This window comes from Pan paniscus, chromosome 2 (genome assembly GCF_029289425.2).
Source record: "Pan paniscus chromosome 2, NHGRI_mPanPan1-v2.0_pri, whole genome shotgun sequence".
Lineage (NCBI taxonomy): Eukaryota > Metazoa > Chordata > Mammalia > Primates > Hominidae > Pan > Pan paniscus.
This window is the reverse complement of record NC_085926.1, coordinates 192,505,950-192,526,976: the sequence shown is the minus strand read 5'-3', so window position 1 is coordinate 192,526,976 and position 21,027 is coordinate 192,505,950. Positions and strand designations below refer to the sequence as shown.

The window sequence follows — 21,027 nt, the reverse complement described above, 5'->3', positions numbered from 1 at the left end:
AGGTGGAAATTGCAGTGAGCCGAGATCATGCCACTGCACTCCAGCTTAGCCAACAGAGCGAGACTCCGTCTAAAAAAAAAGTCTCAGTGCTTCTCAAACTGATTTGCCCATGGGAGCTTTTCTTCCCCCGAGGAGCACCAGCTACATCCTGCTGTATTAGTGGGGCCATACACAAGTGGGCCCTGTCGTGGGCACCACGGCTGACACCTGTATAAACTTTACCTCATTTTGAGCTTTTATGTCTGTGAATAAAACACACGTCACAGCTTGGATCACACACAGGCGTAACTCTCAGGTCTGAGCTGTTCTCTCTCTTGGTCCCACCGCTGTGGTTCCCAGCCCCATTCAGCGAGGAGGTTTCCATCTGTCTGTGGAAAAATGAGAACCGCAAGGACAATGTAGCGGCCGCTTGTATGTCAGTAGACAATTGCCAGCTGTCTTTTGGTGCGGGGAGAGGACTGTCTTCCATTTTGAGTTTGTGTCCTCCCAACTGTTTTGGTGTTAAATGCCCTTTTAGGAAAGAATGGTAATAGTAAGCAGTAGTTGGTGTTGAGTTTTTGGTTTGGGTTTTAATTGGCCTTATTTGGCAAAATAATCAATTAGCCATTGTAAGTCCCCTAGATTGGTTGAACTTAAACTGACCCTTGAAATCTGAAACTCAGAACCACTGACTGGGATGAAGTCTGGATTCCTCAGGGTGGCAGTCCAGGCCTTTCACAGCCTGCCCGGCCTCACACGCCCCCCTCCCCTCACCGGGAGCACTGCCTGGCCACGGACTCTTCTCTGGCCCTTTCGCCACAGGTCAGAATCTGACCCAGAGGCTAGCGGCTCCTTCCTCTGAGTGCCCAGAGCACGTACCTTTCTTTCCTTCTTTTTTTTTTTTGAGAAGGAGTTCTCACTCTGTCACCCAGGCTGGAGTGCAGTGACGCGATCTCAGCTCACTGCAACCTCCGCCTCCCGGGTTCAAGAGATTCTGGTGCCTCAGCCTCCCCAGCAGCTAGGATTACAGGTGCCCGCCACCACACCCGGCTAATTTTTGTATTTTTAGTAAAGATGAGGTTTCACCATGTTGGCCAGGCTGGTCTTGAACTCCTGACCTCAGGTGATCCACCCACCTCGGCCTCCCAAAGTGCTGGGATTACAGGCGTGAGCCACCGCACCCAGCCTAGAGCACATACCTTTCTGACACCACTTCCACTGCTGGCCGTGTGCCCCGGGAGCCACAGCGGCCTGGGTCGCCTTTGCATCTCTCTGTCCCTGCACCCTGGAGCACAGCTGGCCCCTGAGGGCTGGGTTTGAGTTAGGGACTCTGCATCCTTTGGGTTCATATTCCTGTATCATTCTGTGTTGTGTGGTTCTTGGATCCGGTCTCAGAATTTGTAGGGTACCCAAGGCACGTGGCTGGCAGCCTGGAGCCAGCAGTCTTGGCAGAGATCTAAGGCTAAAGGGGACCGGAGTGAGCATGATGGCAGAGTGCATTCAGTGAGCAGGGACAGTGAAGTTGGTGACTCAGGGATGGCGACGGGGAGGGAGAAGCAACATTTGTTCTGTGGAAACAAGGTTGACTCTTGCCGCCCACCCTCAGTTGAGGTAAGGACTGCACGGTGAACTTGAAAAATTCAGAAATCTGTCCTTATGGCTGATTTGGGCTGTTTTCTTGTTTTTCAGTCTTTGTTCTTTCTCTACTCTTATCTCTCTCTTTTCTAGAAATCGATTGTTAAAAATATGTAAATTCCGGCCAGGCACGGTGGCTCATGCCTGTAATCCCAGCACTTTTTGGGAGGCAGAGGCGGGTGGATCACCTGAGGTCAGAAGTTTGAGACCAGCCTGGCGAACGTGGCGAAACCCCATCTCTACTAAAAATACAAAAATTAGCCTGGCATGGCCAGGCGGGGTGGCTCACACCTGTAATCCCAGTACTTTGGGAGGCCAAGGTGGGCGGATCATCTGAGGTCGGGAGTTCGAGACCAGCCTGACCAACATGGAGAAACCCAGTCTCTACTAAAAATACAAAATTAGCCAGGCGTGGTGGCGCATGCCTGTAATCCCAGCTACTCAGGAGGCTGAGGTGGGAGAATTGCTTGAACCCAGGAGGTGGAGGTTTCGGTGAGCAGAGATCATGCCATTGCACTCCAGCCTGGGCAGCAAGAGCGAAACTCCATCTCAAAAAAAAAAAAAGAAAATTAGCCAGGCGTGGTGGCGGGTGCCTGTAATCCCAGCTACTACTGGGCAGGAGAATCGTTTGAACCCGGAGGGGCGGAGATTGCAGTGAGCCGAGATCACGCCACTTCACTCCAGCCTGGGTGAGAGTGAAACTCCGCCTCAAAAAAAAAAAAAAACAAGTAAATTCCAAGAAGACGGGGTCACATACTTAAATTAAGCAAGTGGAAATGAACGCTTTTGCCCACGCAAAAGGAATATACTTTTAGAAGTTCAGCCGCTGCAGCCTCCCTCCCCATAACCCTCACCCACCTCCCACCACAGTCTTCCTCCTTCATGCCCTAAAACATACAGATAATACAAATGACAAAGCCGCTGAGGTCCTGTAAAGAGATAGCTTAATACCAAACTAAACATAGATAATAGCAGGTCAAACAGGATTGTAAAGTTTCAAATATAGACTGAATATAGACTTACAACAAATGAGCAAGAAATCTTTTTTCAGGTGTGTGATCCCCTGGTCCTTCTGGTAACCTATATTTTCTGTTCTTCTTCTTCTTCTTCTTTTTTTTCTTTTTGAGACAGAGTCTTGCTCTGTCACCAGGCTGGAGTGCCGTGGCGCAGTCTCGGCTCACTGCAACCTCCGCCTCCCAGGTTCAAGCGATACCCCTGCCTCAGCCTCCTGAGTATCTGGGACTATAGGCATGCACCACCATGCCCGGCTAATTTTTTTAAATATTTTAGTAGAGATGAGGTTTCACCATGTTGGCCAAGATGGTCACGATCTCCTGACCTCGTGACCTGCCCACCTCAGCCTCCCAAAGTGCTGGGATTACAGGCGTGAGCCACCGTGCCCGGCCTATTTTCTGTTCTTAAAAGCAATAAATGTTTCTGGGCTGGGCATGGTGGCTCACGCCTGTAATCCCAGCACTTTAGGAGGCAGAGACAGGCCGAGACAGGTGGATTGCCTGAGCTCAGGAGTTCAAGACCAGCCTGGACAACATGGTGAAACCCTGTCTCTACTAAAAATACAAACCCCGTCTCTACTGAAAATAAAAATTTTTAAAATTAGCTTGGCGTAGTGGTACAAGCCCATAGTCCCAGCTACTTGGGAGACTAAGGTGGGAGGATTGCTTGAGCCCGGAAGGCGGAGGTTGCAGTGAGCCAAGATTGTGCCACTGCACTCCAGCCTGGGCATCAGAGTGAGACCCTGTCTGAAAACAAAACAAAACAAAAATAAATGTTTTGGTAGAAAATTTGGAAAAGGGGCTGGGCTTGGTGGCTCACACCTGTAATCCCAGCACTTTGGGAGGCTGAGGTGGGTGGATTACCTGAGGTCAGGAGTTCAAGACCAGCCTGGGCAACATGGTCAAACCCCATCTCAACTAAAAATACAAAAATTAGCCGGGTATGGTGGCGCATGCCTGTAATCCCAGCTACTCGGGAGGCTGAGATAGGAGAATCACTTGAACTCGGGAGGCGGAGGTTGCAGTGAGCCGAGATCGAGCCATTGCACTCCAGCCTGGGCACCAAGAGCAAAACTGCATCTCAAAAAAATAACCCAAGAAACAAAAATTAGCCAGGCGCAGTGGCACGCGCCTGTAATCCCAGCTACTCAGGAGGCTGAGGCAGGAGAATCACTTGAACCTGGGAGGCGGAGGTTGCAGTGAGTCAAGATTAAGCCACCGCACTCCAGCCTGGACGATAGAACGAGACTCTGTCTCAAAAAAAAAAAAAAAAAGAAAGAAAGAAAAGAAAAAGAAAATGAAAAGAAAGTTTGCGAAGTGTAAAAAATGTGAAGAAGAAAATTGAAATTAACCCTCAAGCCTACCAACCAATGGCCGCCTGACACGCCCCCCTGTTTGCTTGAAGCAATATTCCTTGAAGATCCTGGTTCGTCTGCGGCCTAAGGTGGGCGAGGCGGTGTCTTGGAGCAGATGAAGTGTCAGTACACTTCGCCTGGCTGTTGGGTCACTCATACAGCGCACATTTTCTGCCGGTGGGATTTTGAAGGAAACATCCGTGAGGGACCAATAGACTGGCCCCAGCCCACCGCATAGGGTGGCAGGCACTTGGTAAACCAGTCACAGTTGAGAGTCTGGTCCCCCGCCTTGTTCTTCCAGACCATACCCTGGAGAGACAGAGCATAAGATTGATGTCAGGGCCTTACGTCCTCACTTCCTCTGGTTCGTGACTTCTTTTGCTCCCAAGAGAATTGCATAATTCAAATATTTCATGGCGTTGGGCTCAGACCACCCAGGGCGTCTGTCTCTGCTCTTGGACTGCCCCTGGCCTGGCTGCCAAGGCTGGCTGCGGTTCCCTCAGCCACCTCCCGTTGTCTGTCTGTTACTCACCAACTCGGCTTCCGTTTGATCCCTTGGGTTGATGAGTGAACGCTCTCTGACTCCCACTGTCAGGGCCTGTGGGCCTGGGAGCCACTCTGTGTCTTTAAGGTGACGTGTTTACCTTATCTATGGTCCTTTCTGATTTGGCAACTTAACTCTGGGATGCGGTGGTGGTTTTATGTCCAAGTTCTTGGGGCATGGACCGACTGTTTTGAATACTTCTTGCAGTACGCTAGGGGAAGTGGAGAATTGAGTGGTGCCTCAACACGCCGTGGTACCCCCAGCACTCCAGTTCATAAAGTGTTTGAAATCCATTAACAAGAAAAGCGGTGCTCATTGCGAACAGTGACTATGCTAGGCACGGTATGGGCTATTGTTTCCCAGCACCGTTTGCCTTAACAGCCTGAGTCAGGAGACTGGGACTAGGTAAGTTTAAGTCACTTACCTAAGAAAACATAATAATGGTGATAAGAAGAAGTGGCAGGGCTGGGGTTTGAACCCAGTTCTGTCTGCTCTGAAGCCTCTCTTATTAACCACTGCACTCCACTGCCTTGGCAGAGACTGGTACCCGGGGAGGTGTGCAGGAGCATGTTTATTATCCATTATTCCCATTTTACAGACGAGAAAACCGACCCTCTGCCCAGGTGTCTTTTCACTCCAGCTGTGCTCTGACTCTGTTCTCAAGGAGTGTCAGAACAGGAGATGGCTGAGACAGACAGGACCGTGGGCATGTGGGGCTCGCGTGGAGGGAGAACTTGACTGCACTGGTTAGGGTACCAGACGAATCATGTCATGTGGGAGCCTCAGTGTGACCAGTAACTGTGTAGAGAGGGCTTTTTCCTGGGCTGTGCAGATTTCTCTACATCTCCATAGCAGACGGCATACTCCACGGAGACAGCGGATCCATCCATTCATTCATTTACTAGCCCACCCATTCAGTACAACGTCAGCCTCACTCCTGGCAAAGCCATCCGAAGGGCACAATGAACAGATGTTGAATAAGGGTTCCTGAGCTCAGAGTCCCGTGCCTGGGGTCTACATGTAGGTGACAGAGGCCCAGAGAGAGCAGGACTTATGGGAGTGACCCCTCACTTTCTGGGACAGCCAGAACCTATATTATAAATGCAGGCTTGACTTCCCCCAGCATTGAAACTGCTGAGGATATCCCATTTCACTGTCGTTTTTACCTAAATGGGTCAGGGGTATGTGTGACAGCAGGGACGGGACCAAACACGTGTGCTGTGAAAGGCCCGAAGTTCGCTGCTCCTATAGGTTGAATTTATTTTTTTTTCTTTTTTTTTTTTTTTTGAGACAGAGTCACCCAGGTTTGAGTGCAATGGCGCAATCTCGGCTCAGGGCAACCTCCACCTCCCAGGTCCAAGCGATTCTCCTGCTTTAGCCTCCCTAGTAGCTGGGACTGCAGGCACCTGCCACCACACCCAGCTAATTTTTTGTATTTTTAGTAGAGATGGGGTTTCACCATGTTGGCCAGGATGGTCATGAACTCCTGACCTGAGGTCATCCACCCGCCTCAGCCTCCCAAGGTGCTGGGATTACAGGCGGGAGCCACCGTGCCCAGCCTCCTGTACCTTTTAAAGGCTTCCTTTTCTTTCTTTCTTTTTCTTTAGCCTCTGGGATTCAAGAAAAGGTTCAGTCCACCTTTGTGACAAAAGTACATTTATAGACAGCATCTAGTCAATTTTTCCCTTCTGTGCTTCCCAGCATTGCAAGAGACGGGGTATAAGCTTTATAGGAATTCTGCAAGGAGGCTGTTTCTGTCATTGGAACAAAGTCTGCATAGTGAAGAGCGCCTGTGCCTGGAGCCAGTGCAGTCCTGTGTGGGTGTGCGTGTGCATGCCCATGTGTGGGTGTACCTGTGTGGGCCATGAGAACAGTGCTAAATGCCAGATTGCTCTGTCTGAAGAGGGCCAAGTCCCAGGCCCGTGTGTTCCTGTTAATTCTGTGCCTAAGGCTCTTGATAACCCAACTGCTTGTTCTCTCTCCAAACTTTCTGGCACCAGCAGATAAGGGCATATTCCCCTGGATGTCTGCCCTTTTTAAAGCCAAATCATTCGTTCTGGGAAAAAAGTATGCATGAGAAAGATGCTTCACTGGGCCCCAAAGGGAAACGGGCTGTGCAGGGGAAAGAACCTTGACCCAGGAGTCAGATGCACATAGGGGCTTTTGAGACGGAGTCTTGCAACCTCCGCAACCTCCACCTCCCGGGTTCAAGTGATTTTCCTGCCTCAGCCTCCCGAGTAGCTGAGATTACGGGCATGTGCCACCACGCCTGGCTAATTTTGTATTTTTAGTAGAGATGGGGTTTCTCCATGTTGGTCAGGCTGGTCTTGAACTCCCGATCTCAGGTGATCTGCCCGCCTCAGCCTCCCAAAGGGCTGGGATTACAGGTGTGAGCCGCCGCACCCAGCACTGAGTCACTTCTTACACACAGAAAAGCTTCCATCAGGAAAACAGAAAAGTAAACCACCAGCAAAATGTGTGAATGAATCTTGGTAGCACAGCAGTGCAGGCTGCTGTCTGCGCAGAAACCACTCTGGAAAACTTCTGTACTCTTAGTCTCTAGAGGCATTTCCAATCCAGCTCCCCAGATCCAGGTAAGAGCCTCGTTACTTCCTCCTGGACTGGGGCAGGAGCTCCTGATTGCGATGCAGGCGCGCTCTGCCTCCTTTCATTTCCGTCCTGCAGGGAATACAGCAGGATTTTCCAACACTCGACCCCAGCCCGATGCTTCCCTGCTTGAGGCCTTCTGGGCGCCTTGCTGCTTACACTTTTAAGCCCAGGCTCCTAAGCCTGAGCTCCAGAACACCTCCCCATCTGTGCCATCTTTGCAGGTCCTTCCCCATGCACCCAGCCAGCTTTCTCTTCTCTGGGTTTCTCTGCCTATCTGTCTTCTCCTACCTTTCGCTGTCCTGTCTAAATCCCCCTTCCTCCAGGAAGCCTTTCATGATCCTGAGGAGGGCTGTCAGATATAGCAGGTAAGAAATACAGACCATCAGCCAGGTGCGGTGGCTCACGCTTGTAATCCCAGCACTTTGGGAGGCTGAGGCGGGCAGATCACAAGGTCAGGAGTTTGAGACCAGCCTGACCAACATGGTGAAACCCCATCTCTACTAAAAATACAAAAAATGAGCCTGGCATGGTGGCGCGCACCTGTAATCCCAGCTACGCAGGAGGCTGAGGCAGGAGAATCACCTGAACCCGGGAGGCAGAGGTTGCAGTGAGCTGAGATCACGCCATTGTACTCGAGCCTGGGCAACAGAGTGAGACTCCATCTCAAAAAAAAAGAGAATGAGAACTGAAGCTGGTGTATGTCTGGCCAGTCTTAAAACTTTACAATCCATCCCAAGTCCAGCACCATCTCACCTCCCCAAGGTGGAGATGTCACTTCTCCCCAAAGGTAAGAGTAAAGAGTTGGACAAATGGTTTCTGAGGCCCCATCCAGCTTCCACAGCCTAAAATTTAAGCCTAGAAAGTGACCCTGTTTCCTCAGTAACTTAGACACATCCTAAACTCTTCCAGAATTAAAGAAACATTACTACATGCTATATAGACAAAGGCTATAGGATGCTTCTAGATTTCAGAAGCAAGGAAAAATGTGCTTTTAGACATGAGGCAAATTAAAATGCCGTATGCAGTGGTTTGAGGAGGTGATAGAATCATGTTTCTGAAGATGATTTTAAGGGCAAGTGGAAATGCTCGTTGTATGTTAAAGGAGAAAAGCCATTTGCTTTTATTATATTATACATAATACATACATGTTTCAGAGGCATATTTAATCTTTGTAGAGGCCTTCTAAGGATAGAATTTTGGTAGATCTTTGTTTTTTGAAAAATGTTCTATAATGAACACATTTGCTCTTGAAACAGGGAAAAGACTATATAATTTTATTTATTTTTAGGCTGGGGGGGTTGAGGAGAGACCTCAGTTACAAAGATTTGGGTTAATTGTACTCCTTAGGCACACTATCATTAGCGGTTTATAAAGTAACTTTAAAAATATTGACTATTCCCACTAGAGGGCGCTCTTCCTAAATTTTAGATTGCCCGTAACGCTGAAGATCTAAGCTTTGTAAAGGAAGTTTCAAGGTTTCATTTCAACACGGCTGGGAGACTCGAGCCTATTTATTTGCTTGTTTGTTTGCTTGGCTTTAAATAAACTTTTTCGCTGAGTTAACTTTTTCAGCTCTCCTTTATATCATCGGCATTTCTGTCTTTTCCAGAGTGTGTGGAACCATCGATTTACTAATTTGTATCCCTTCCAATTAATCTTTTTTTTTTTTTCAGTTTATGTTCCCTCAGCAGGATAGTGTTAAAAGATGAATGCTAAGGAATTATCACTAATTTTGTTAGGTATAATAATGGCATTGTGCTTAGGTTTTTTTTTTAAGTCCTTATCTATTAGATACATTTTGAAATATTTGTGGATGAAATGATTTACGCCTGGCTGGGCGCAGTGGCTCATGCCTGTAATCCTAGCACTTTGGGAGGCTGAGGCAAGCTGATCACTTGAGGCCAGGAGTTCGAGACCAGCCTGGCCAACATGGTGAAACCCCATCTCTACTAAAAATACAAAATTAGCTGGGCATGGTCGTGGGCGCCTGTAATCCCAGCTACTCGAGAGACTGAGGCAGGAGAATTGCTTGAACCTGGGAGGCGGAGATTGCAGTGAGCCGAGATCGTACCATTGCACTCCAGCCTGCGACAAGAGTGAAACTCCATCATACATAGATAGATAGATAGGTAGATAGATAGATAGATAGATAGATAGATAGATAGATAGATAGATAGATAGATAGATAGAAAACTAGGCCAGGTGCTGTGGCTCATGCCTGTAATCCCAGCATTTTGGGTGGCCAGGATGGGAGGATTGCTTGAGCTCAGGAGTTCAAGACCAGCCTGGGCACCATAGACCTCATCTCTACTAAAAAAATAAAATAAATGTCAGCCAGGCATGGTGGTACACACCTGTAGTCCCAGCTACTCAGGAGGCTGAGGCAGGAGGATCAGTTGAGCCCAGGAGATGGAGGCAGCAGTGGGCTATGACCATGCCACTGCACTCCAGCCTGGGTGACAGAGCAAGCCCCTCTCTCAAAAAAATTAATTAATTGATTTTTTTTAATGAAAAATGTTAAGGAGTTGAACGTGCTTTGTTTTAATGTGATAATAACCCTAAATCCTGTGGACTGCTCGGACTGCCTGCTATTTAATTTCATAGACATTCCCAGATCAATGTAACAGATATTCATAGATTCTTAGCTCATGTCAGAAACATACGTTTCCCAGGCGCTGCAGGAGGTGCTGGAGTAACAAGGGCAGACGTGATGCCTGCCCTGCAAGAACTTGAGTCAGACATATTTGAGGTTTGGAGTGGAACCAACCATGCAGTAAACACTGACTACAAATGAATCTTGGCTGGTAGCAAATACCCCATATTTGCAAGGCAGGAATTTTATTGGCATCTCAGTTTTATGGGTTTGAGTTGAATCATCCCAGCCATGTGGTTAATAAATGGGAGATTTATTATTATTACTGCTACTCCTCCTAATAATAATAATAATTTCTACTAATAGTAATTTTTAAATCTTGATAGATTGTAATTTTTCCCAGGACATGCAGCCCTTCATAATTATCATAACTATCTCATTGATCATTTAACTAAATTGTAACTGCTAGTAGCTGCTGCCTTCCTGCTTGCCGAGTCACCTGTTCCTTTGCCCCCAACCATCTAAGGGCCTGTCTCCTGGCTCACTGAGCAGACAGGAGCTGGTCCTGAGCTCTGCTCTGCTGTGTGATGGTGGCAAAATCTGTCCAACGCTTTTTCTGTCTCTCTTTTTATTCTGCAGCAGAAGTATTGGGAGGCCCTAAACTCGGAGCAGGTATGGACGATCATGCTCTTTCTCTTCCAGGAGGGACTTCCTATGGCTTGATTTCAGTTCCTGTTTTTGTTAGACCTCCTTAGATGGCTAGACCCATGACAAATTCCTTTAGTAAAAAAAGAATGTCAGGCCAGGTGCGGTGGCTCACACCTGTAATCCTAGCACTTTGGGAGGCCGAGGCGGGCGATCACCTGAGGTCAGGAGTTCAAGACCAGCCTGGCCAACATGGTGAAACCCTGTCTCTACTAAAAATACAAAATTAGCCGGGCATGGTGTCACATGCCTGTAATCCCAGCTACTCAGGGGCCGAGGCAAGTGAATCACTTGAACCTGGGAGATGAAGGTTGCGGTGAGCCGAGATTGCACCATTGCACTCCAGCCTGGGCAACAAGAGTGAAACTCCATCTCAAAAAAAAAAAAAAAGTCAAAATGAGAGGCAAGACTGAGGATGAATGGGATTTTCAGGGCTCTCTCAGGTCAGAGTTCTTTCTGCTTTGGGGGTATTCAGGTAAGCCCAAGTAATAGGGACTCCAAGAAGACGTGTAACCCAGTGAAGAAACATGGTTTGGAACAACAGTAGTAGTGGCTGGCATGGCTGCAGTAGCTGTTGCAATAAACAGTTCCAGACATTGTCATTCTGGGACCCTGGGCAGCTGGCTGCTGTCTCCATGCCACCCTTGCCTCCAAGTGACAGGCACGTTTTGTGACAACTACCTGTGCCTGTCGTCTCCCAGGATTGTTTCTGATATGAAAATGGATCTTTTGCTCAGATTCTCTTCATGCCTGGTTTCCAGCAATGATTTTATTATAAAATGAAGTTTTTAGGCCGGGCACGTTGGCTCACACCTGTAATCCCAACACTTTGGAAGGCTGAGGGGGGCGGATCACCTGAGGTCAGGAGTTGGAGACCGGTCTGGCCAACATGGCGAGATCCCCATCTCTACTAAAAATACAAAAATTAGCCAGGTGTGGTGGTGTGTACCTGTGGTCCCAGCTACTCGGGATACTAAGGCAGGAGAATCACTTGAACCCAGGAGGCAGAGGTTGCAGTGAGCCCAGATCATGCCTCCAGCCTGGGTGATGGAGTGAGACTCTGTCTCAAAATAAATAAGTAAATAAATAATGAAGTTTTAAAACACATTATTCTGGAGATTCAGAAAAAAATAGATTCTAAATGTTTTCTAAGATTTGTACCACTTTATTTTTACTTACTTATTTATGTATTTATTTATTTTTTTGAGACAGAATTTCACTCTTGTCGCCCACGCTGGAGTACAGTGGCGTGATCTCGGCTCACTGCAACCTCCGCCTCCCGGGTTCAAGCGATTCTCCTGCTTCAGCCTCCCAAGTGGCTGGGATTACAGGCGCCTGTCACCATGCCTGGCTAATTTTTTGTATTTTTAATAGAGATGGGGTTTCACCATGTTGGCCAGGCTGGTCTCGAACTCCTGACCTCAGGTGATCCACCCGCCTCAGCCTCCCAGAGTGTTGGGATTACAGGCGTGAGCCACCACACCCAGCCTATTTATTTATTTCTTGAGATGGAGTTTCGCTCTTGTTGCCTAGGCTGGAGTGCAATCACAGTCTCAGCTCACTGCAACCTCTGCCTCCCAGGTTCAAGCGATTCTCTTGTGTCAGCCTCCCAAGTAGCTGGGATTACGGGCGCCCACCACTATACTTGGCTAATTTTTGTATTTTTAGTAGAGACGGGGTTTCACCATGTTGGCCAGGCTGGTCTTGAACTCCTGACCTTAGGTGATCTGCCTGCCTCAGTCTCCCAAAGTGCTGAGATTACAGGTGTGAGCCCCCGTGCCCAGCCTGTACTAGTTTAAAGAGCTCACTTGATCAAAGTGACAGGTTTCTGTTTGCAGGCTGCTGAACTGGTCACGGTTGGCAAGAATCATTCTTCAGCAGCCATTTAAGAAGCTCGAGCAGTGGTTCTCAATCATCAGGGCATCTCAGAATCACCCTAGGAGCTTGTAAAAATGCCAAACCTTAGGTCTCTATCCCCTACCCAGGGGCTAGGGTGGGCCCCAGCATCAGTGTTTTTAGCCAGCAGCCTGGGTGCTTCTGGTGTGGCTGGTCAAGAACACGCTGTGAGAACAATGATCTAGGTCTCAGGCCTCAGCTTAGAAACGGTTTTCATCAAAGAGCACACTGACCATCCTCAGAGAACAGAACAGGGCCCTACTTCTTTCACTGGGCAGGTGGGTCACGTAGGCTGAGGGGCCTGGTGAGCTCTTTTATTTGGGGTCTGATAATGTCAGAAAGGAATTTGGTTCAAGGGGTCCAGCCAAGTCTGCGACCGCAAGTTAATGCGATGTTCGCACTGGAAGTGGCTGGCACAGCCCCAAACAGGTGCAGGGGACGAGCTGCCCAAACCCAGTCACGCAGGGTCACTGGGAATCAGGTGGTCTTTTTAACATGATGGCTTTTAAAATCGCCAAGTATTAGTACTCGATTCAGTTATTATCAGTAAATCACTAACAAACTGGGCTCTTTATTTCTGTCCAAAACAAGGCCACAATTTGTGTTTTATCACTGGGATGGCATGGCCATTGTGTCAGTGGCTCAGGGAGACTTCAAGATCTTCGCTGGAAGCTCTAAGGATTGGAATGTTCGATTCAGCTTCAGTGTGAGCAGCTGTCAGGGCATCTTTCTTGGCGAGCATGTCCATGCCTGGGTCTATTATCTTGTCCAAATAGATCGTCTGCCCAGGCAGACACATCCTTTGTCATCTTTGCTTGTTGTTTCCTGGGTTTCCTAGTACTGTCAAATGTGACCTTGTGCCTCAGAATCATCATAGACGCTTGGAAATGGGAGAGATCTTCTTATCTCGTTGCTGATCCAATACCACAGCATACACATGGGGAAACTGAGGCCCCCAAAACGAAGGCAAATTAGTGACAGGAGGAGAACTGGAGCCCAATCCCTACTTGCCTCCATGGCTGGAACCTCAAAGGTAACACCAAGGATCCCCTTGGGCTCTAATCCATCATCTTAGAACAGCAGGAGGGCTTCACAGACAGCTTCATCAATGCTTCTGTGCCCACTTGTTTTAACCCATCACTCACCCCTGCAAATTTCAACTTCCCATACTCACCTGAGTCGGTGATGAACTATTCACTGGCAGTGCCCCCCGCTCTGAATTGGGTTTTAAGTGATGACAAGTCTGCTGAGCCTCAGGTTTAGAGGAAACACCGTGTAGGAGGCAGGAGCGAACGTTTGCTCTGTTCCCATGGAGCCCATCATCTACCTGAGACAACAAGGCAGATGTCCGCATAAACGCCAGGGCTGTCCGTGCTCAGGGGCAAATCAGTGGAATAGGTAATACAAAGAGAAAGGCAGGTGAGAGCTCAATGGGCTAACACGGTCAAGGTAGGCTTCCTGGGGGAAGAGGTATTTACCTGGCCCATAAAGAATAGGTTGAAGCTGGGCATGGTGGCTCAAGCCTGTAAGCTGAGCACTTTGGGAGGCTGAGGCGGGAGGACTGCTTAGGTCCAGGAGTTCGAGATCAGCCTGGGCAACATTGCAAGACTTTATCTCTACTAAAAATTAAAAACTTAGCCAGGGCATTGTGGTACACACCTGTGGTCCCAGCTACTCGGGAGGCTGAAGCAGGAGGATTGCTTGAATCTAGGAGTTTGAGGCAGCAGTGAGCTATGATTACACCACTGTACTCCAGCCTGGGTGACACAGCAAGACCCTGTCTTAAAAAAATAAAAAAGGATTAAGTTCGCCTGGTTTTTTCCAGGAATGAGTTAGGCATGGAGTCAGGATAAGGAGAACATGACTCAGTCTCACTAGATAAGGACTTGGTAGAGGCAGAGAAGAGTGGAGAATGAGGGCGGGAAGGAAAGTGGAGCTGTTACGTTTAGGGTGGTTGTTCATTAGTTGCTTGATGTAAAGTTATGCTTGCCTCCTTAGGTCCTAGAAACAGGCCTGGGTAACTTGTCCTTACCCTTTTGTCCTTGTCTGTGCCTGGATCATGAGAACCAAGATTGGAGCTTTTGTTTGGGTCAGGGGTTATAACAGATGAGAAGCATCTATCCGTTCCACCCAGGTACCCTTTGCATCTTTTCTCCATAGTGGGACCCTGAAGATGTGAACCTTGAAGGCAGCAAAGAAAATGTGGAGCTACTGGGATCCCAGGTGCACCAGGACTCTGTGAGGACAGCACACCTGAGTGATGATGATTAACACCTTCTGGAGCCAGCTCATCAGCTCAGAGCCCAGGGTCAGGAGTTTGTTCAGTAACGCAGCAGGAATCAATCTGCACTGACACCGCGGCAGGAACTGAAGCTGCCCTGGAAAGTGAGGAACCAGGAGCCGTCACTGAGTGTGGCTGGGCTACATCATAGCTCATCATGGAGCTACGACTTTGGGTACTGCGGACAGACCTGGATAGGCCCAGCATTTGTTCTGAAGATTACAGTTCACAGACAGCTTTTGCTTTGTAAGGATAATCCAAAGGATCCTAGACCCGCTTTTCCTTTTCCCTTTATTCCCTTGAGAGTCAGCCATAAACTGAATACCTGCTAGGTTCCAGGAATGAGTTCACCTAACAAATAGCAAATGTGTCTGGTTAGATCTCAGCAGAGCCCATTCTGCAAGACCTGGCTGAGCCAGATGAGAGGGTGGGCCCTGTGCTGGGGGGCCTTGGGTCACACACAGGAACCAAGACCTGGCTTCCGCCCCCCAGTCACCCACTTGGGTTATCTGCTGGAAGTTATCGATAGGACTGCGTGGCCAACCAAGTGCTTGTGAGATCACTGACACTGCAAAAACAAAGCAAACTGCTCCGGGTACCAGGACTTCCTCCAACCTGGCAAGGGTGTGTGCTGAGGCGGGGCTTGCAGGTGAGGGGGGCTGTATGCTTCAGGAACTAACCAAATGCATGCAGAAGATAAGAGGCATGATGGGAGGTGTTCAAGCACAGCAATCCCATTTGGGAGTTATTTTGATACTGCGATGAGTAAGGGTAAGGGCGCATGGAATGGGGCTAAGGTGGGAGTGAACACTGGGGTGAATAAATTTTAAATCAAGCATGAATCCCTGCACAGTCACAGAATGACGTCGGCCATGAGAGGAAGTGGAGAAATGCCAAGCAACACAGTTTTGCTCCGGGCTGGCCCACAGCTGCCTGCGTGACGCACCTACAGCAGCCCAGTTTCTCCTGAGGGGTAGGGCAAGTTCCAGCAGCATGAAGGGGGTCCCTTGGGGAAGCAGCGTGGCTCTGCAGGTCTCTGCATAGATCCTAATCCCCTGGGTGACCTCTGAACTACAAGTGATCTTAAAGCCACTTTATTTATCCCCTTTAATCTGAACTGTGTTGGTCCCTGGTTGTCTTGGAAAGTTTGCTGAAGTCAGCTTTGCTTTGTGATGTTAACCACTGAAGCTGTACTTCCAGGGAAGAGGAAGATTTGAATGGAGACCCAGGATGCAGGGAGAAAAGAGTGTTCAAATAGATGAAATAGTACAGAGGACTGGATGCAGGGAAAGGTGGGAGCTAGCAAGGAAGAATCTGAGATGGCCAGAATGGATGATGTGGTATGGGCTGTAGGGGTGGCAAAAAGGCTGAAAAGGAACCAGACTGTGGAGGCTGGTGAGTCAGTGCTTGGTTCTGTGGCCAACTGGTAGCCATGGAAGATACCAGAGTAGGAAGGTGACTGACTTGCCTCAGGAAGACCACAACTGATTGGTGAGTTTTTCATTCCTATGGCTACAACTTTCCAGGAAGCAGAAATATAGTCATGGGTACAGAATGAGCATGGGGAACAGGTTTAATCTAGAGTACTGAGTGGTAACAGCAGGGCAGAAGAGCTTCTCTTTAGAAAGGCGGAAGGTTTGGGGATAGGATGACCTCTGGAGTTTGCCTTTAGCACATCCTGTCTTGAGGGAACTCTGGATCATGCTCCCTAGGGCACCAAAAATTGGTGGGATCCAGGTGAAAGTGGCCATTCACCCAAGAACATCAAATGATCTTGGCCAGGTGCAGTGGCTCACACCTGTAATCCCAGCACTTTTGGTAAGCTGCAGCAGGCAGATCACTTGAGGACAGGACTTCAAGACCAGCCTGGCCAACATGGTGAAACTCCATCTCTACTAAAAGTACAAAAAATTAGCCAAATGTGGCGGCCCGCACCTGTAGTCCCAGCTACTCAGGAGGCTGAGGCACAAGAATTGCTTGAACCCACGGGGTGGAGGTTGCAGTGAGCTGAGATCGCACCGCTGCACTCCAGGCTGGGCAACATAACAAGACTGTCTCAAAAAACAACAAAAACCTTGCTGACTTTGAGTAACACGAACTACCTAAGGTCCAGATATCATCTATCTCCCTAGATCCTGTTAGCCCAGCCTCCTCCCTTCACAAACTGGTTCCTATCATCATGGTCCCAGCTTGTCTAAGGGTGTCTCCGGCCTCTTCATCCACAGTGAACTACCAAACTGGGAATTTTGGAAGCAAGGTTTGGCTTCATTGTTCAACGAGAATCTTCCTGTATGCAAAGCTCTAGAACACTGGAGCCTTTGTGAGGAAGTGCCAATTAAAATGCCTTTCTCCTAGTAGGAGTGGGCCTCTGTTGCAGCTTTGTTTCTAGCCGTTAGACCAAGAGGGCAGTGGGAGCAACTTGCTCTGATGACCCAGTGAGCAGTGCAGGCACTTTACCTACACTGGGGAGGGGCTGGGGAACAAACTATGTAATCATCGGCTCACTCATCTGGTATCATCTGGTTGTGCTGCCTATCATCTGTGTGGCTTGGAGCATGTCACCTAACCTTTGTGAACTTCTTAGGTAGACTAAGAATAATACCAACCTAGAAAGCCTATGGTGAAGACTAAGTGAACTAACATGTCTGAAAATGCAAACATAATACCTATTCAAAGAAGACTTTGAAGAGGGATTAGTTTTCTTCCCCCCCATGCTTCCTGCACACATATACTGAAAGAGTAACCAAATAATTAGACCTGCAGATGGAAGAGATTTCAGAGGTTTGAATGCCCTTAAACACAACCCCAATTAGTGATTATCCAGTCCCTACTTAAGTTCTCTGAAAAAAAGGATATCATCAGTTGCCAAGTCTTTATCATTTAGCGAGAGCTCTGCTAAGATGATGATGATCATGATGATTTTTTTTTTTGAGATGGAGTTTCACTCGTTGCCCTGGAGTGCAATGGCGCGATCTCACTTCACTGCAACCTCCGCCTCCCAGGTTCAAGCCATTCTCCTGCCTCAGCCTCCCGAGTAGCTGGGATTACAGGCTCCCGCCACCATGCCCGGCTAATTTTTGTATTTTTAGTAGAGACAGGGTTTCCTCATGTTGGCCAGCCTGATCTGGAACTCCTGACCTCAGGTGATCCACCTGCCTCAGCCTCCCAAAGCGCTGGGATTACACGCATGAGCCACCGCACCCAGCTAAGATTTTCTTGAAAGCCTGTCTAGATCCTGAAGAACTAATCCCCTTATCTCCCTCCCTCAGTATGATGAAGAGGTTTATGAGCATCATTTGAAGACACATTCATATTATGTTTCTTTCAAAGGGGTATGAGCTCCTAGAATAAGAAGAGGCACTGGGCCAAGGAGCATGGCTGGGCTCCAGTTCCCAGGTCTGATTCAGTGTGATCTTTGTCATTTCCTTTTCCATGTCACAGTTTCCTCATCTGTAAAATGAAAGTTGGGCCTGATTTTTTTCATTTTTTCTCTTTTATGAATGTGCCAATTTGTTTCCCACAGAATACTGACATCTTTATAAGCTCTCAAGAAAGACATTATAAAAACAAATTTCAGATATACTTTGAACATAGGCTTCAATATACGACATATACCTCTTTCTGTTTGGATTTTACTGTCCACTTAATATAAAAACCTGTATTAATCACTAAGGAAAAGGATAGAGGAGACTTAGAAATATCTCCAGAATAATTTTGCAACAATTCCAAGATTCTCTGCACTTCTTTTTCTGTCCCTTAATTGGCCTCCTCCACATTTTCCAACTATGGAGGTATTGCTCTACTCTCTTCGACTTTACATTGTTTTAGAATGCTTTTGCAAGGAGACTCTGCCTTGAATGAACCCAAGATATGGTGCAATGTTGAGGAAGATCTCCAAGTTTACACATGCCTGTACGATGGTCCAAAGGTCATCATCAGGTGAAAGGGACGACCTTAGAGATGAAAGAAGTTCAAGGAATGGTGCTACATTAAATGACTTAGCATTAGAAAGCATCTACTTTGCTTTTTCTTTCACCAACCCTGAAAGCCAAATAAGGCACTGGGCATTCAGGCCTTCTTTTGAGCAGAACACGTGATTACACAGTTATTCTTCAAGAGCCTCTGTTAATCTGTCGCTTGGAGAACTCTGCATACTGTCCCAAATCCGTCTGAATTTTCCATCGGCTGCCAGTGTTCGTAGCAGAGGCCTCGGGTCTTCTCGTCCTCTCCTCAGGGTCTGGCAGCTGTCACTACCGTGGAGTTCGGTCCAGTCCCCAGAGTCGGGGGCGCTGCCTTTCCCATTTCAGTTGCCAGGGGGTTCATCCACGATCGTGCCAGAGGGGCAGCGCGTGGTCTCCTCGAACTACGGGGGAGAGAGGAACCACTGTTGGCACGGGCGGGACTGAACGTCGGCTCCCACTGCCTACCTCCTCGGAGCTGCATCCGCCGACATCTTGCACCCTATTCCCAGCACCACCAGGGCACTTCCGGGAAGAACGGAATTGCGGTTCCGCGCGTGCGCACTCCGCAGCCACCGCCTCCCGCGAGGAGCGAGAGTCCCGCGGCCCCGCCCCGCCGCCGCAGCCGCCGCCGAAGGCCGGGGTTTCTGACCCCAGCCAGCGGCGACGCAGCCGGGAAAGAACTGCTGAGGGCGTCTCCGTAGTTCAGTTTTGGTTTGTTTATTTGAGACGGAGCCTCTGTCGCCCAGGCTGGAATGCAGTGGCGCGGTCTCTGCTCACTGCAGCCTCCGCCTGCCGAATTCAAGCGATTCTCTTGCGACTGAATAGCTGGGACTACAGGGGCGCGCCACGACGCCCGGCTAATTTTTGTATTTTTAGTGGAGACGGAGTTTCACCATGTTGGTCAGGCTGGTCTCGAACTCCTGACCTCGTGATCCGCCCGCCTCGGCCTCCCAAAGTGCTGGGATTACAGGCACAAGCCACCACTGCAGCCGGGAAATTACTTTTAAAACAGATCTATTTGTATGAGATGTTCTCACAAAACTACTTAGAATAGCAAACAAACAAAGTGATAAAGCTCCCAAACCCCACTGTTGTGCAGAATTAAACATACTTTTTTTTTTTTTTTTTTTTTTTTGAGATGGAGTCTGTCTCTGTTGCCCAAGCTGGAATGCAGTGGTGCCATCTCGGCTCATTGCAACCTCTGCCTCCTGGGTTCAGGCGATTCTCCTGCCTCAGCTTCCCGAGTAGCTGGGACTACAGGCGCGTGCCACCATGACTGGCTACATTTTGTATTTTTAGTGGAGACGGGGTTCGCCATGTTGGCCAGGCTGGTCTTGAACTCCTGACCCCAAGTGATCCACCTTCCTTGGCCTCCCAAAGCGCTGGGACTACAGGCATGATCCACCACACCTGGCCCAAACATTATGCTTTAATGAAGAAATGACATTTTGCCATTTAACCTAAAATATCATAGAACCATGGATTGAAGAACAGACATGAATTACCTTGAAATCATCTACTGCAGTGCCTGAGTGGCTTTGCCTGTTCTCACAGCATGAATTCCCAGTTCACACACAGTAAAAAAAAAAAAAAAAAAATTATGAAAGATAATGTCAGCTAATAGGCAGGGTGCAGTGGCTCACCCCTGTAATCCCAGTACTTTGGGAGGCCAAGTGGGGGCAGATTACCTGAGGTCAGGAGTTCAAGACCAGCCTGGCCAACATGGTGAATACCCCGTCTCTACTAAAAATACAAAAATTAGACACACGCCTGTAATCCCAGCTACTCGGGAGGCTAAGGCAGGAGAATTGCTTGAATCCAGAAGGCGGAGGTTGCAGTGATCGCTGCACTCCAGCCTGGGCAACAGAGCAAAACTCTGTCTCAAAAAAAAAAAAAAAAACCCATAATGTAAACTAGTAAAGGTAGAACACAAGAGAGCTTGAGCCACCATTCACAATTATAAGAAAAATTTTGATAGATCAGAAAAGTCTTAGAAGTCATTAGATTCTGTTGTAAAAAGATTATGTGGATTTTTGTAGTAGATGTTTCTTGACTGTGGAAACACTTAAATACATCTTAAGAGAACTGTTCTAGTTTAAAGGAGTCTGCAGTGGGGATGGGGTGGGAGAGCTATATGGGATTACTGGGACAATTGAGCAAATTTGAATATGTACAGTGTATTAGCTAACGTTATTGTTTCCTTTCTTAATAATAATATGGTTGCGCAGGAGAACGCCCCTTTGGATATACATGCTGAACTACTTAGGAGTGAAGCACCGTGATTTGGCAACTGACTTTTATTTTTTATTTTTTATTTTTATTTTTTGAGACAGAGTCTCGCTCTGTCGCCCAGGCTGGAGTGCAGTGGCACGATCTCGGCTCACTGCAAGCTCCGGGTTCACACCATTCTCCTGCCTCAGCCTCCTGAGTAGCTGGGACTACAGGCGCCTGCCA

At 48.3% G+C, this 21,027-nt stretch overlaps 1 protein-coding gene and 1 long non-coding RNA gene across 10 annotated transcripts in view; one reads left to right on the top strand and one right to left on the bottom strand.

Annotated features, from left to right (window-relative positions):
- TMEM44 (transmembrane protein 44) overlaps nucleotides 1-15,453 on the top strand; it is a 46,027-nt gene extending 30,574 nt beyond the window's left edge. For 5 of the 9 annotated variants that reach the window (XM_034957925.3, XM_034957923.3, XM_034957926.3 and 2 more), the window contains exons 10-11: nucleotides 10,369-10,401; nucleotides 14,491-15,453. In XM_034957925.3, coding sequence (XP_034813816.1) covers nucleotides 10,369-10,401; nucleotides 14,491-14,601 — 144 coding nt within the window. In that variant the 3' untranslated portion in view covers nucleotides 14,602-15,453. The remainder of the gene's footprint in view (nucleotides 1-10,368; nucleotides 10,402-14,490) is intronic. The other 4 variants (XM_055111000.2, XM_034957927.3, XM_063602639.1 and 1 more) reach the window with 1 other exon arrangement.
- On the bottom strand, nucleotides 12,878-18,837 carry LOC129397532 (uncharacterized). The gene is made up of 4 exons (XR_008625015.2): nucleotides 18,518-18,837; nucleotides 13,990-14,107; nucleotides 13,505-13,657; nucleotides 12,878-13,276 (listed from the first exon to the last, which is right to left on the bottom strand). It is a non-coding gene; the product is annotated as an uncharacterized LOC129397532 (long non-coding RNA).
- Between the last annotated feature and the right edge of the window lie 2,190 nt (nucleotides 18,838-21,027).